The following is a 17,050-nucleotide window of genomic DNA, read 5'->3' on the forward strand; positions in this document are numbered from 1 at the left end:
TGTGCTTGTATGCATGCGTACAGGTCCTTCAGTTGATCTCTTACAGCACCCCCCCCCCTCCAACCTCCCCTGCCTTCCCACTGTAGTTTGACAGTCTGTTCAATGCTTCTTTGCCTCTGTATCTATTTTTTCCCCATTTCTTTCCTTTAAAAAATCTTGCCTCTGCAGACTAGAAATAAACATATAATAACAAAAACAAAAAGAATCATGTTTTAATGGTTTAGGATAATGAATCCTCTTTAGTTTAAAGTGTAAACTGATGAATCTTGATGGAGGGCAATTCAGTAATAATGTCAATGCTCATATTTTTAATCATTTTAATTTCTTGAAGTTTATCCTAAGGAAACAAACAAGGATAAAGGTATGTATGCAACAAGGATTTTATCATAGTACTAAAGGCCCGGTGCACGAAATTCGTGCACGGGGGCTCCCCTCAGCCCAGCCTGCACCCTCTCCAATCCAGTACCCCTTGGGGGATGTTCAAATGCTGGTTTAAACCGGCAGTCAGACATCCCTCTCTTAATCCTGGATCACTGGCTCATAATCACTCACCTGCCTGGTCACCCCTAACTGCCCCCCCCCACCCTGCCGGCCTGATTGCCCCTCACTGCCCCCCCCCCGCCGGCCTGATTGCCCCTCACTGCCCCCCCCCCCCGCTGGCCTGATCGTCCCTCACTGCCTCTGCATGCCTACCTGATCGCCCGTAACTGCCCCTCCTGCCGGCCTGGTTGCCCCTAACTGCCCTCTCTGCTGGCCTGGTCACCTCTTATGGCCGGCCTGGTTGCCCCCAACTGCCCCCCTCTGTCAGCCTGGTTGCCCCTAACTGCCCCCCCTGCTGCCTAGTCGCCCCTCACTGCCACCCCTGCTGGCCTAGTCGCCCCTTACTGCCCCCCCTGCCAGCCTAATTGCCCCCAACTCCCCCCCGCTGGCCTGGTCACCCCTAACTGCCCCCCCCTGCCGGCCTGGTCACCCCTAACTGCCCCCCCCCACTGGCCTGGTCGCCCCCAACTGCCCTCCCTGCTGACCTGGTTGCCCCTAACTGCCCTGTCTCCCCCCCCCCCCCCCCCCCCCGGCAGCCTAGTTGTCCCACGCAGCCTGCTGTTCATTCGTTTGGTTGTCCCTCACTAACCCCCCTGCTGGCCTGGTTGTAGGCAGCCATCTTGTGAGGGCATGAGGGTCAATTTGCATATTACCTCTTTATTATAAAGGATGATTTACAGGAATAGGGAAAATGAATACATTTTTTAGTCCATGTGACAAAACAATATAGACATTGAAAGCCATATTTATGAAGAATATTTAAAGATGTAGAGAAATATTCAATGTTTGTGATATAATTTTTCAAGAAAAAGCAAGATACAGAAGTCTATATAGTTGGATCTTAATTTTTCTAAATAGCTGGTATAACATAGCAGAAGTAGATTGAATAGAAGACAAGGGAAGGCCTTCATTGTTGTTGTGAATCACAAGTTAATTGTCACCAATTTGGTATCTTCATAAAACAAAGATGCTTCCTCAGCCTGTGCTGAGGTCCCATTGGGTTTCCCTTACCCCTTCCCCCCAGCCTACCTGGTGTGGCAACAGAGACAGTGGCTCTTTTAAGTGAGGGAATACATGTAGTGCCCCTATGTCCATTCAGAAAATCAGCAAACATTTTTCAAGTACCTGCTATATGTTGGGCACTGTGCTAATATCTCTAACCTTATCTAATTTAATTAAACATGTTCTTCCTAGCCTTAAAAAAAGAAAAAGAAGTAGACTGAAAGGAAACCTTTATATATAAAAGCCTAAGCGACTGTCGCAACCAAAACAACCAAACAGATGACCAAACAGGCTGTGTGGGGCAACCAGGTTGGCAGGGGGGTTAGTGAGGGACGACCAAACGACTGAGCAACAGGCTGTGTGGGGCGACCAGGCCAGCAGGGGGGTTAATGAGGGACGACCAAACAACTGAACAGAGGGCTGTGTGGGGTGACCTGGCCGGCAGGAGGGACAGTGAGGGGCAACCAAATGACTGAACAGCAGGCTGCTTGGGGCAACCAGGCCAGCAGGGGGGGCAGTTGAGGGCAACCAGGCCGGCAGGGGGGGGGCGCAGTAAGGGGCGACCAGGCTGGCAGAGGTGGTCAGTGAGGGGTGACCAGGCTGGCAGGGGGTGGAGGACAGTTGCGGGTGACCAGGCCGGCGGCGGGTGGGGGGGGGCAGTTGAGGGTGACCAGGTCAGTAGGGGGGACAGTTAGGGGTGATCAGGCAGGCAGGCAGGTGAGCAGTTAGGAGCCAGTTGTACCAGATTGTGAGAGGAATGTCCAACTGCCAGTTTAGGCCTGATCCCCAGGACATCACCCGAGGGGTCCTGGATTGGAGAGGGTGCAGCTGGGCTGAGGGGAACCCCCTCCCCATGCACGAATTTCATGCACCGGGCCTCTAATCCTACAATAATTTTAATAGCAATTATCTTTGGTGGGATTAGTGATTTTAATTTTTCATACATATCTACAATAAAGCTGTTATACAATAAACTTATGTAATACAATAAACTTATAGAATAAATTTCTATCACCAATTTATTAACTTCTGCTATCTTTCTTTTCTCTTATTAAAACAAACAGCAAATACCTTTGCTAGAAAAGAGAGTGGTATGTTTTTTAGGTTTACTCATTACGAAAGGAGATCAATATGAGGTAGAGAAAATGGGGATAGTTTAGGGGCTTGAGTAAAGCACTTTACATTATTTAAGAAAGAAAGTAAAAATTAATAAATTACAATGTGTTCTATTGATTTTTCAGAATTTTAGAAGTCTAACTTTAATTCTGTTCATTCAAGGTATATTACCACAATAATCAGGAAGATAAGTATGTCTATTATGAAAAGTTCAAGGAGAGCCAGAAGATTAGATCAAATACCTGGATAACATAATTCCAGAAAAAAAATATTAACAGAAAGGTGTTATACTTGAAGTTGGTTTCAAGTTTGCAGTAGGATTAAAGAGAAAGAAAACAATTCTCATGAGCCAAGAAACTCAGCTTCCAACACAGCATCAAAGAGTTTAATATTCTAAGTATCTGCTCATAGTTGGAAGAAAATGGAAAATTTCATGGAGGTCTTTGAAAAATTGTCCAAGTATAAACTCTTTTTTGTTTTTAATTATTGGGATTTGGATGGAGTTAAAATAAGTAATTATCATGGTGGCTTTCACAGGTTAGTGGTCTGCAAATAAAGGAATAAGCTCTTACATAAAAAGCAAGTTATAATTGTTTTTCATGTTTTGCAATACATATATTGACTTGTTTAAACATTGGTGGAAACGGTTTTGTTCCTTCTTTGCTTACTATAAATTTTCATGTAAAGCATTTATAGTTCTGTACAATGAAGGCCTCTCACCACATGATTTTCTATCATGTGACCTCAACACAACCTTTTAAAAAACTGTATGTTGACCCAACATTTTTTTTCTTTAAGCAAAAATCACAAATTCTATTGGAGTCCGTAGTAGAGACCCTAGATTTGGTTGGTGGTAGAGGACAGTGTTCAGAGATTTCACCATGGAGGATAGGACATTTCGTGAGGTGTCAGGTTAATCATGCTAAGGACTTCTGACCTTGAGACAGATCATCTTGCAGGAGTGCAAGACTGGACAGAAGGTGGCCCGTTAGTGGTGGTTGCAGTATTTAAGGGCAAGGGTGACAACAGCATGTAAGATATATTCTTGTTTCCTGATTCCATAATATTTGTCAGTCATGTTTAAGAGTGATATTAGTCTAATATCTTCTGGAGGTCAGGAATTATATATTTTTACTCTAATATATCTGAAGAGCTGTGTGTCCCAGCCCATGCTTTTGTGGCACAGCATGGTGATGAATTATTTCCAGTGCACACATATTTTCTTTCATTTACTGTATCTTATGAATTCAATATTTTTATTTCCCTGGTAACCTAATGGGAAAGTAAATGATACTAATTAGCTTGTAATGCAAAAGGGAATATATACTTCTAAATATAAAATATTCAGGAGAAAAATCCATGAAAAGATCACCCTTTACTTTGGATATGTTATCCAGGATACTTTCTCTTCCATTGTTTTGTTGTTGTTGCTAGTATTTGTCACTCTGATGACATTGTTACATTAAGGAATGGTAAGGAAATTAGGGCCTGTTAAGTTTGCAGCTACATTTTGTGATTATTAAAGAATGTTGATCTCTACAAAGCATACTAGTACTAATTCTTGAAATAGTGAGGAATCTTCCCTCCCAAGTCTTAAGCAAATTTAGCACAAGGAAAAGAGGATGGTGGGTTGAAGAGCCTGCTTTTCAATAGTGAAGAATGAATAAAAGGTGATGCTTTAAATACAGCTGACACATTAAAGGGTATTATTAATGGTCTCTTTTTGAACTCACCACTTTATTTGTATCCATGTTAAGAAATTTATTATTTATTTTTCCTTGTATTTATTAATTCATTTAAAAAGTATTTATCTCCTTATGAAACATGCCATATGTAACATGCATACATCTTTACCCACAGGCAGGTTATAATTCTGTTCAATACACATGCTAAATATAACATGTATTATAGTTAGACATGTATAGGCCTACCTAGTTGCAGATGTGTGTATCCTACAACTATTACAGTATGTAGTAAATATTTTTGAAGGAAGGAAAGCTGGACAGTTGAAAAGATGTCCACCTCTAGAAAAAAGCAGCAGATAAATTTGTCCTCATTAGAGTAAGCACCATTCCTTTGGTTCAGCTTAAAGCTCAGTGTACTTAAGTTAGCATAATATAGATGATGCTAGATCACCCATAGGACAGTTTAAAATTCACTAAATCAGCTAGATGTGTTGACTCACTTTAAGGTGTTAAATTTCATTTCAAAGAAAGTTGTGTGTGTGTGTATAAACATCTGTCTTTTTGTCAGTAATATTGAAGAAGGCTGATTTATTTAGCAAAAAATTGATTTTTATTTGTAATTATTATTACTAGTTATAACCTAGGACTCATTTTTCTTTATAGGAGAGTGGCTGAACTGTTTATGTTTGATTTTGAAATCAGTGGAATCCATCTAGACAAAGAAAAGGTAAAACTTTCCTTTCTGTTTTTTGGGTTATCTTGTTTTACTAATATTGAATTGGTATCTTTGTTGCTAAGTCCTCATGTAAAGCTTGAATTTGCATATGTAAAACTGCTTAGATCATTTATATTATGAAATTCTCCTACAGGTTGTATTTGAATGTAGTGCTCTCCAGAAGTTGGCCTGTCACCACAATAATTCAGAATTAAAAATGACTTTAGACAGTAGGGATGTTTTAGATGTCTTGGAATTAGGATGAGATGGGCAGTATCAAGAAAGACAAGGCAAATGAGTGAGAAAGCTGACACCATTGAAGATTAAGATCTGGAGGTAGAAGTATAGGGATATCATTAAGACCTTTAGATAGGTATATTTATTCAGATTATAGGTGTCTTGACAGATCCACACATTTTTATTCCTGAAGTAGTATGTATGGGTTGTGTAATGTTTAAGCTGATACTAGGGAGGCCTTCTATATTGTCCAGACTCCTCATTTTACAGGTGTGGAAACAAGACAAAGTGTTTTATTCAAGTTCCCATCCTTAGTTTCCAGGACTCCTAATGCTGGCCACTGCTTCTTCCAGAACATGACATCTTAAGAAACTGAGTGCCTCATTTCAATATCAAGCTCCAGGTTGGAAGAATGGGGGTGACTTGACCACCACTGAAAGACCTGCTTGCTCCACAATATCTCCCCTACTTACCTGCAGTCTAGGCTACTATAGTTATGCTTTATTTAAAAAAAGTTTTTCCTAATAACTGTAGTATAAAGCCACTTAACCTATTAATAGAGCTTAGTTTATTAGAGTATCTTAAAAAATAGAGAGCCAGGTTTTGGGATATATATCATATAGAATAGATGATGTCATTTGGATTGGTGCAGGGTTTGAGCAATGCTGAGGCTGCTCACACATGACTCCTGGCCTAACCCTAAGCCCAGCATCCATAAGGCTAATAAGCTATACTGTAAATTCACATTGCCTAGAATGGACACATTTTCCCCTCTCCAAGTCAATTGTTTACTTCTCTATACCAGTGATACCACCATTCTCAGAGTCATTCAAATAAAATTTTAGAGTCGGTTTGCATTTTTTCCACTCCTAATATTCTCATATCTTAATCAGTGACCAAGTCCCTGGATTATTCCTTTAGAGCCTATTCAGCTAGCCCTTCCTACAGTTCTAACTGACAGTGGTCAGTCTAACCCAGTGGTCGGCAAACTGCGGCTCATGAGCCACATGCGGCTCTTTGGCCCCTTGAGTGTGGCTCTTCCACAAAATACCGCGTGCAGGCGTGCATGTACAGTGTGATTGAAACTTCACGGCCCATGCAGAGAAGTCGGTTTTCGGCTCTCAAAAGAAATTTCAATCGTACTGTTGATATTTGGCTCTGTTGACTAATGATTTTGCCGACCACTGGTCTAACCTGTGAACATTGGACTCATTTCCTTTAAGCATTGACTTGATTGTTACTCTCCTGTCCAGAACCTTTCAGTGACTTCCCAATGTCTATTGGGAAAGCATAATCAGCTCTCCCTGTGCCTCAGTGAATTCATGATACTCTGTCCTTCCATTTGTGGTTCTGTATCTTCCTCCTCTGCCTGCTCACCAGGTTTATCCCCCTAAAATTCCTGTTCAGGCTTCATCTTCAGCCGATGGTGTCTGCAAAGCCTCATTAATCTCTGAGGTGGAATTCTGTATTCATATGAACACTTATTTTACTTAGTTCATGCACCTGACATTTATCTTTAACTGTTTTTTATTGAAGTTGTTGTTGTTATTATTATTGCATCTAAATTATATGTTTCTCAAGGATAGAGTATGTGGATCATATTTTTAATGCATACCAGTTTTGGACTTAATAAAATAATGAATGAATGAATAATGAATCATAATAATGCCTGCTTAATATTAATCAAGTTTGATATCTTCAGGAGGAAGGCTGAAGCTGAATGATTTTATCATTTTATTTAATCCTCATGAAAGATGTTTTTGAAACTTAACCATCACCGATGGTTATCTGAGGTCCAGACAGTGAGAGTGACAGTGAGGGCCAGGCACAAAAGAGAGAATATGTGGTCCTGCCCTTATGGGCTCCAGTCTAGTTCTCATCACTCCACTGCTGTTTTAATTCTTTTTTCATTTTTTCTGTTATTCCATTTATTACCATTAGGTGGTGCCAATGTGTAAAGTCAAGGTTAGTTTCACCAGTATTAAACTTGTTGTCTTATTGTGTGCGTTTTTTAATCCTCACCCGAGGATATTTTTTTACCCCATTGATTTTTTTTTTTTTTTTTAGAGAGAGTGAAAGGGAGGTGTAGACACAGACAGAGACAGAGAAACATAAATGGGAAAGAGACACAGGTTGGTTGCCTACTGCACATGCCCCGACCTGGACTGGGATCAGGCCTGCAACCCAGGTATAGCCTTTGACCAGGAATCGAACCTGGACCTTTCAGTCCATGGGCTGATGCTCTAACCATCCAGCCAAACTCGCCAGGGCTATCCTATGTTTTTTTAAGAATAGCTGCCCTTCCTAGAAACTAACTCCCTGGGAACCCATGGACATTAAATCTCTCTCTTGTAACTTCTATGTCTGTTCTCTAAGGTGCTCTGCAAGGACAGGATAAAATAAAAATATGTTACACTTTTTAAAAGACAGATCTTGAAATAAACCCAAGAACATAACTTACAAGTCGTTTTTTTCTTATTTAATTTGGAAGGTCTCACTGAATATAATCTACAAGTTTGAAATTAAGGGAAGTATATGTTTTTTAGCAAGTATGTAATAAATAACAACAATTTCATAGACTTCTTAGAGTTCAGAGTACTGCTCATTTAATTATCTCATGATGATGAAATGCCTAGCAGATTGTTGGTGAAGTTGGGTAGTAAACCCACTTTTTATTTTTCCAGATAAATAGTTATTATTTATTGATTTATTTTTTTAATATATTTTATTGATTTTTTACAAAGAGGAAGGGAGAGGGATAGAGAGTTAGAAACATGGATGAAAGAGAAACATCGATCAGCTGCCTCCTTCACACCCCCTACTGGGGATGTGCCTGCAACCAAGGTACACACCCTTGACTGGAATCGAACCTGGGACTCTTCAGTCCACAGGCCAACACTCTATCCACTGAGCCAAACCGGTTAGGGCTTTTTATTTTTTCATAGTAAAGGCTTTGGGGAAAATTTTTGGAATTATCCTGTAATTTTTTTCATTTTTTCTGTTATTCCATTTATTACCATTAGGTGGTGCTAATTTGCCATATCAGAAACAAAGTAGACAGAAATCTGGACTATAAAGATGTTGGGATATCTGAAAAATTATTTTTCACATAAAGTTTGAATTTTCTATATTGAAAATGTTTGGTTATTAATATATACTTAGTTTTTAGCATCTTATCAAAATTTTTAGCATCTTATCAAATGTACATCTGCACCTAATATATTTATTTTAAAAATATATTAGTGCTGCTTAATCATTTTTTAGGGTCTTAATATAGTTTAGAATCTGTTAGTAGCTATTGACTCCTTTTCCAGAAAGACTTGCATTTGTTTTCACATGATGCCCATCATGAGCCCAGGTCCAGGTGCTTGTCTAGTTTTCTAATAACAACTGAAAATTTATCTCTTGTCCTCCCGTAGACCTGAACTATAGTTTGTATTTCATTTGAAACATTTGTGTCACCCCTTTGATATACATTTTTTCCAGAGATTGTATGTCCTAAAAGTGTTATTGCCAAATAAAATTCTCATAGATGTGCCAACACCATCTCCAACATCACCGATGGTTATCTGAGGTCCAGACAGTGAGAGTGACAGTGAGGGCCAGGCACAAAAGAGAGAATATGTGGTCCTGCCTTTATGGGCTCCAGTCTAGTTCTCACCACTCCACTGCTGTCATTCTTTGGATACCAAAGTATATGCAAAATCCAGAACTTTTAAAGTGTTCCTTCCCCCTTCTGGAAGTTCTCTACACTTTGTGAAGAATTTTAGTAATTCCTTTCCCCTCACCTTTTTAGTATAATCTTTTAAGATGGTATATTTTCTCACCTGCATTTCAAATACTTAATTTTTAATCTAAAAATACTTTTAAGCACTGTATTGACTAGATTCAACTACAGTCTCTTAACTAAGAGGTCTTTTGGGGGATAGGGAAAGATTCTGTATTTCCTAATATTGTTCATTTCAAAGATTAGTTATATAACCTAGACATAAAATAGAACTCTAGAAATTATGTAAGTCTTAAAGCATGGAAACACTGTACAACATAAGGATGATCTTTTTGTCTAGATATTAAATGTCTATCAGAAATAGAATTAACATATTGCAAGTATGTTATGCATTTAGTACACAAATAATATATTCAATATTCATTTTATTTAGTATCTTATGAAAAACTATAAATAAAATATTAATGTTGATTGCTATCTTTATAGACATCTATAAAATATTAGTTGTACAATATTGCTTAAATGCCTTTAAATAACTTTTCCTCCCCCTATCCTCCCCCATATAGCGTAAAAGAGCAGTGGACCTGAATGTTAAAATCTTGGATTTGAGTAGTACATTTCTTATGGGAGCCAACTTTCCCAACAAGATTGAGAAGCACCTCTTACCAGAACACATTCGCCAGAACTTTGTACTTGCTGGAGATCATGTAATTGTTGATGGTCTACATGCAGAAGCACCAGATGACTTGGTATGTGTATTCTATTTTCTTATAGTTCAGGTCCCATCTATGTGCTGCTACTGTCTTAAACCAAACCCAGATTCAGTGATAATATAATACCACCATTAAAAATACTTCAGTGTTGCTAAAAATTTTAACTTTGGGATTAATTCCAAAAATGCTTTGAATGATGAAAATGGTTTAATTATTCATGTCTTATGAAGAACTGAGTTTTAAAGTATGATAAATAATAACAATGATTTACACTCTGGACTACTCAGATTTTATTTTCTTTTTTTAATCCTCACCCAAGGACATGTTTTTACTGATATTAGAGAAAGAAGAAAGAAAGGAGGGAAGGAAAAGAGGGAGGGAGGGAGGGAGAGAGAGAGACAACATCCATGTGACAGAGAGACATCAATTGGTTGCCCGAGAGAGAGAGAGAGAGAGAGAGAGAGAGAGAGAGAGAGAGAGAAAACATCCATGTGATAGAGAGACATCAATTGGTTGCCTCCCATACGTGCCCCAATAATGGAGCAAACCAACAACCTAGATCAGTGGTCGGCAAACTCATTAGTCAACAGAGCCAAATATCAACAGTACAACGATTGAAATTTCTTTTGAGAGCCAAATTTTTTAAACTTAAACTTCTTCTAACGCCACTTCTTCAAAATAGACTTGCCCAGGCCATGGTATTTTGTGGAAGAGCCACACTCAAGGGGCCAAAGAGCTGCATGTGGCTCGCGAGCTGCAGTTTGCCGACCACTGACCTAGATATGTACTCTTACCAGGAGTCGAACCCACATTTTGGTATACAGGACAATGTTCCAATTGACTGGCCACCCAGCTAGGGCTGAACTACAGATTTTTAATGCATATTAGTTATCATTTCACCTGGTTAAAGGTGCTTTATGGTACATGGATTAGATACAATTTTGTCTGGCCATACCCCAACAGAGAACTGTAGTCAAGTATGTTGTATCTCATACTAGTTTATGAGTCTAAGAGCTTTATTTACCTTGTGCAAACCATTATTTTATTTTTATAGCAATGATCACTTGAAGAATAAAGTGGTGAGAGTTAGCCTATATTATTACTGCGTAGGCTATATATTTGTATCATGGTATTTATTTATATCTTTTATCATTTGCTATTTAAATATAGGTGCGAGAAGCTGCTTATAAAATTTTCCTTTATCCCAATGCTGGTCAATTGAGATGTTTAGAAGAATTACTCAGCAACAGACATCTTCTGGCAAAGTTAGTAGGGTATTCTACATATTCACACAGAGCTCTTCAAGGAACAATAGCTAAAAATCCAGGTAACCCTGTTTATCCAACTTTTAAGGACAAAATAGAATTTTTATGGAACTAAACTTCTGACCTTAAAAATTTTTCTTTGAATTATTTTGAAATACAGTTGACATACCATATTATATTAGTTTCAGGTGTACAACATAGTGGTTCAACATTTGTATACCTTATAAAGTGATCACCACAATAAGTCTAGTAACCATCTGTCACCATACATCGTTATTATGATATTGTGGACTCTATTCCTTATGCTGTACATTATGTCCCCATGTTAGATTCCACATGTAAGTGAAATTACATAGTATTTGTCTTTGTCTGACTTATGTCAGTTAATGTAATAATCTCTAGGTTCATCCATGTTGTCTAAAATGGCAAGATTTCATTCTTATTTTTGTAGCTGAGTTATATTCCACTAGTGGCCCGGTGCACAAAATTCGTGCACAGGGGGTGGGGGGCGGGGTGTTCCTCAGCCCAGCCTGCACCCTCTCCAATCTGGGACTCCTCGGGGGATGTACGACTGCTGGCTTAGGCCCGATCCCACAGGGTTCCCTCCTCCAGCCAGCTGCAGGCACTCGGGACCCAGGTTTCCCTCCCTCTGGCCGGCCACAGGCACCTGGAACCCAGGCCAGCATTGCCTGGGCTGGCTGCAGCCGCAGGGGACGGTGGGCAGGTGGCTTCACCTGGGCCGCAGGCACTGGCACACGGGACCACGGGGCAGGTGGCATCTCTGGCAGGCTGCGGCCTGGGACCACGGGGCAGTGGCTTCTGTGTTTCCCGGGCCACATCCAGCCACAGGCGCTGGTGCCAGGGACCACCAGCAGGCGTCTTCGCCCAGGCTCAGCTTTGTCAGGAAGGACGTGCGGATGGTCGTCCGGAAGATGTCCAGTCTAATTAGCATATTACCCTTTTATTAGTATAGATAGAGGCCTGGTGCACAGTTGGGGGCTGGCTGGTCTGCCCTGAATGAGGTTCTGGGTCAGGGTGGGGGGTCTCCTTGGGGGCAGGGCCGGCCTGAGTGAGGGGCCTGGGGCAGTTTGCAGGCCAGCCACACCCCGATCAGGGTGGGGGTTCCCCACTGGGGGAGGAGGCCAGCCTGGGTGAGGGGCTGATGGCCGGTTGTAGGCTGGCCACGCCCCCATCGGGGTGAGGATCCCTGCTGGGGGGCATGGCCGGCCTGGGTGAGGGGCTGAGGGCCATTTGGGGGTGGTTTGCAGACTGGCCAAGCCCCTGGCTTTGTCTGGAAGGTCTCCTGAAGGTCTCCTGGTCTAATTAGCATCTTACTCTTTTATTAGTATAGACTAGAGGCCTGGTGCATGAAAATTCATGCACTGGAGGGGGCGGTCTCTCAGCCCGGCCAGTCCCCTCTCATAGTCCGGGAGCCCTCAGGGGCAGGAGGCGACCCGGCAGATCAGGGGAAGGCGACGCCCCCATCACACCTCTCCTGCTGCCACTGCTGGCAGTGCAAGCCTTGGCCGGCCCTGGTTACCTGAGCCTCGGGCAACCCTGGGCGGCTGGGCAGCCGCCATCCGAGGCTTGCCTATGCCTCGGGCCGGCCCTGGGTGGCTGGGGGGCTGAGGGGACTGGGGGACTCCGGAGGCAGGCACATGGAGTGGCCAGGCCCGCGCCCAGCCTTGCCATGTGCCTGCCACCCCATCGGGGCTGAGGGAACTGGGCACCACCATCTTGTGGCTGTGGGTGCCGCCATTTTTGAGGGTGTGGCAGTCAATTAGCATATTCCCTCCTTATTGGCTGTGGATGTCGCAGAGTGACAGTCAATTACCATGTTTCTCATTAGTATAGATTCTGGTGTGAACATAGGGGTGCATATATCTTGAGTTATGGCTTTTATTTTTTTCAGATATATGTCCAGAAGCGGAATTGCTGGGTCATGATAGTTATATTTTTAGTTTTTTGAGGAATACCCATACTATTTTCCATAGTGGTTGCACCAGTTTACATTCCCACCACAGTGAATGAGGGTTCCCTTTTCTTCACTTCCTCAACAACGCTTGTTATTGGTTGTCTTTTTTATAATAACCATTGTGACATATGTGAGGTGATATCTCATTGTGGTTTTAACTTTAATTTCCCTAATGATTAGTAATGTTGAGCATCTTTTCATTTATCTGTCTTCTTCAGAGAAATGTCTTAAGGTCTTTAGCCCATTTCTTTTATTGCATTTTTTGTTTTTGTGATGTTGAGTTGTATGAGTTCTTTAAATATTTTAGATATTAACCCCTCAGTTTCGTGGTCGGCAAACTGCGGCTCGCGAGCCACATGCGGCTCTTTGGCCCCTTGAGTGTGGCTCTTCCACAAAATACCATGGCCTGGGCGAGTCTGTTTTGAAGAAGTGGTATTAGAAGAAGTTTAAGTTTAAAAAATTTGGCTCTCAAAAGAAATTTCAATCATTCTACTGTTGATATTTGGCTCTGTTGACTAATGAGTTTGCCGACCTCTGCCTTAGTGGATATATTGTTTGCAAATACCTTCTCCCATTCAGTAAGTTGCTTTTTCATCTTGTTGATGATTTCCTTCACTTTGCAAAACCTGTTTAGTTTGATATAGTCCCATTTGTTTACTTTTGCTTTTGTTGCCTTTGCCTGAGTAGATATATCCAATAAGTTATGGCTAAGGTCAATGTCAAAGAGTTTTCTGCCTATGTTTTTTTCTAGTACGTTTATGGTTTCAGGTCTTACATTTAATTCTTTAATCCATTTTGAGTTTATATTTGTATACTAGTGGCCCAGTATATGAAATTTATGCACCAGGGGGGCGGGGAGTGGGGGCCCGGAGGTTGTCCCTCAGCCCGGCCTGCACCTTCTCCAATCTGGGACCCCTCGGGAGATGTCCAATTGCTGGTTTAGGCCCGATCCCTATGGGGTCGGGCCTAAACTGACAGTCAGACATCCCTCTCGCAATCTGGAACCGCTGGCTCCTAACTGCTCACCTGCCCCCCACTGCTGGCCGTCTCGCCCCAACTGCCCCCCTCCCATCGGCCTGCTCGCCCCCAACTGCCCTCCCCCTTGCTGGCCTGATAGCCCTCAACTACCCCCCACTCTGGCCTGCTCGCCCCCAACTGCCCCCTCTGCCAGCCTGCTCGCCCCCAACTGCCCTCCCCCCACCAGCTTGATCACCCCCAACTGCCCTCCCCTCCTGGCCTGATTGCCCCTAACTGCCTCTGCCTCTACCCCACCACCATGGCTTTGTCTGGTAGGATGTCCGGAAGGTCTCCTGATCTAATTAGCATATTACCCTTTTATTAGTATAGATAGAGGCCTGGTGCATGGGTAGGGTCCAGCTGGTCTGCCCTGAAGGGGGTCTGGATCAGGGTGGGGGTCCCCTTGGGGGGCTGGGGCAGTTTGCAGGCTGGCCTCGCCCCCGTCGGGGTGAAGGTCCCCGCTAGGGGGCGTGGCCAGCCTGGGTGAGGGGCTGAGGGCTGTTTGGGGGTGGTTTTCAGGCGGGCCAAGCCCCCGGCTTTGTCCAGAAGGTCTCTGGAAGGTCTCCCAGTCTAATTAGCATATAACTCTTTTATTAGTATAGATGGTGTAAGACAATGGTCTACTTTTCGGGTTTTTTTTTTTTGGCATGCATTTGTCCAATTTTCCCAACACATTAAAGAGACTCTCTTATCCTATTATGTATCTTTACCTTTTTTGTTGTTGATTAACTGACCATATATAAGTATGTTTTTACTTTTGGGCTCTCTGTTCTGTTTCATTGATCTACATGTCTGTTTTTGTTCCAGTACCATACTGTTTTGATTACTGTAGCTTTGTGGTATAGTTTGAAATCAGGGAGTGTAATACCTCTAACGTTGTTCTTTCTCAAGATTTCTTTGGCTACTCAAGGTCTTTTGTGTTTCCATATACATTTTAGGATTATTTGTTCTAGTTCTGTGAAAAGTGCCATAGGTATTTTGATAGGGATTGCATTGAATCTGTAGATTGCTTTGGGTAGTATGGACATTTTAATAATATTAATATCTCTAATCCATGGGTATGGTTTATCCTTCAATTTCTTTCATCAATGTCTCTTAGTTTTTAGAGAAGGGGTCTTTAATTTTTTTGGATAAATTTATTCCTAGGTATTTTTGCAATTGTAAATTGGATTTTAAAATATTTTTTTGTGTAGTTTATTATTTGTCTTTAGAAAACTAATTTTCTATTCTTCAACTCTACTGAATTTATTCACTAGTTCTAATAGTTTTTTGAGGGTATAACTTTAGAGTTTTCTATGTATAGTATAATATTCTCTGCAAATAGTGACAATTTTACTTTTTTTCTTTTCAATTTGGATGTCTTTTATTTCTTTTTATTCTCTGATTGCTGTGGCTAGGACTTCCAATAGTATGTTGAATAAGAGTGGTGAGAGTGGGAACCCCTGTCTTGTTCCTGATCCTAGAGAAAAAGCTTTCAGCTTTTCACCATTGAGTAGGGTGTTAGCTGTGAGTTTTTTCAAATATGGCTGTTATTATGTTGAGGTATATTTTTTTCTATACTAACTTTCTGGAGAGTTTTTATCATGAATAGACATTGAATACTTTTTCTGTGTCTCTTGAGATGATCTATAATTTTTATTCTTAAATTTATGTGGTGTATCACATTGATTTTCAGGAAGTGAACCATCCTTGCATCCTGGAACAAATCCCACTTGATTGTGGTGTATAATCTTTTTAATGTATTGTTGAAAATCAGTTTCCTCATGTTTTGTTAATAATTTTTGCATCTATGTTCATTGAGGATATTGGTCTGTAATTTTTTAAATCTTTTTTAAAAATTTTATTGTTGAAAGTATTACATATGTCCCCCTTTATCCCCCATTGACCCCCACCAGCTTACCCCAGTCTTTCACCACACTATTATCTGTATTCATGGGCTATACATATGTACACACAAGTTCTTGGTTGGTCACCTCCCACTAACCCCCCTCCCCCCACACACACACATTCCCTCCAAGATGCTGTACTCTGTTCCATGCTTCCATGTCTCAGGATCCATTCTGTTCATCAGTTTATTTTGTTCATTACATGTCACATATGAATGAGATCATGTGATACTTGCCTTTTTCTACTGGTTTATTTCACTTAATATAATACTCTCCAGGTCTCTCCATGCTGTCTCAAAGGGAAAGAGATTGTTCTTTTTTACTGCTGCATAGTATTCCATGTTATAAATGTACCAAAGCCTTTTTTATCCACTCGTCTACTGATGGGCACTTGGGCCGTTTCCAGATCTTAGCTATTATAAATTGTGCTGCTATGAACATAGGGGTGCATACATTATTTCTGATTGGTGTTTCAGGCTTCATAGGATATATTCCTAGAAGTGGGATCACTGGGTCAAATGGCAGTTCCATATTTAATTTTCTGAGGGAACTCCATACTGTTGTCCATAATGACTATACCAGTCTGCATTCTCACCAGCAGTGTACTAGGGTTCCCTTTTCTCCACATCCTTGCCAGCCAGCACTTGTCACTTGTTAATTTGTGGATGGCAGCCATTCTAACAGGTGTGAGATGATACCTCATTGTCGTTTTAATTTGCATCTCTCTGATGATCAGTGACTCTGAGCATTTTTTCATATGTCTCTTGGCCTTCTGTATGTCCAATTTAGAGAAGTGTCTATGTCCTTTGTCCATTTTTTAATTGGATTGTTTATCTTCCTTTTGTTAAGTTGTATGAATTCCTTATATATTTTAGACATTAACCTTTTATCAGATGTATCATTGCCAAATATGTTCTCCCATACAGTGGGCTCTTCTTTTGTTTTGTTGATGATGGTTTCTTTTGCTGTGCAGAAGCTTTTTATTTTGATGTAATCCCATTTGTTTATTTTCTCCTTAGTTTCCTTTGCCCTAGGAGATGTATCCGTAAACATATTGCCATGAGAGATGTCTGATATTTTGCTGCCTATGGTTTCTACTACAGTTTTTATGGTTTACCAACTTACATTTAGGACTTCTACCCATCTTGAGTTTATTCTTGTGTATGGTATAA

General features: G+C 41.1%; 1 protein-coding gene across 2 annotated transcripts in view; it reads left to right on the forward strand.

Moving 5' to 3' along the window:
• Nucleotides 1–17,050, forward strand: part of MIPEP (mitochondrial intermediate peptidase) — a 254,686-nt gene that overhangs the window by 22,803 nt on the left and 214,833 nt on the right. For both annotated transcript variants that reach the window (XR_013960117.1, XM_080659928.1), the window contains exons 5-7: nt 5,007–5,070; nt 9,589–9,771; nt 10,906–11,062. Coding sequence is in view for 1 of the 2 variants with exons in the window: in XM_080659928.1 (XP_080516054.1) it covers nt 5,007–5,070; nt 9,589–9,771; nt 10,906–11,062 (404 nt within the window). In the remaining variant the exon portion in view is untranslated. The remainder of the gene's footprint in view (nt 1–5,006; nt 5,071–9,588; nt 9,772–10,905; nt 11,063–17,050) is intronic.

This window comes from Plecotus auritus, assembly GCF_963455305.1.
Source record: "Plecotus auritus genome assembly, chromosome: 3".
NCBI classification, from domain to species: Eukaryota; Metazoa; Chordata; class Mammalia; order Chiroptera; family Vespertilionidae; genus Plecotus; species Plecotus auritus.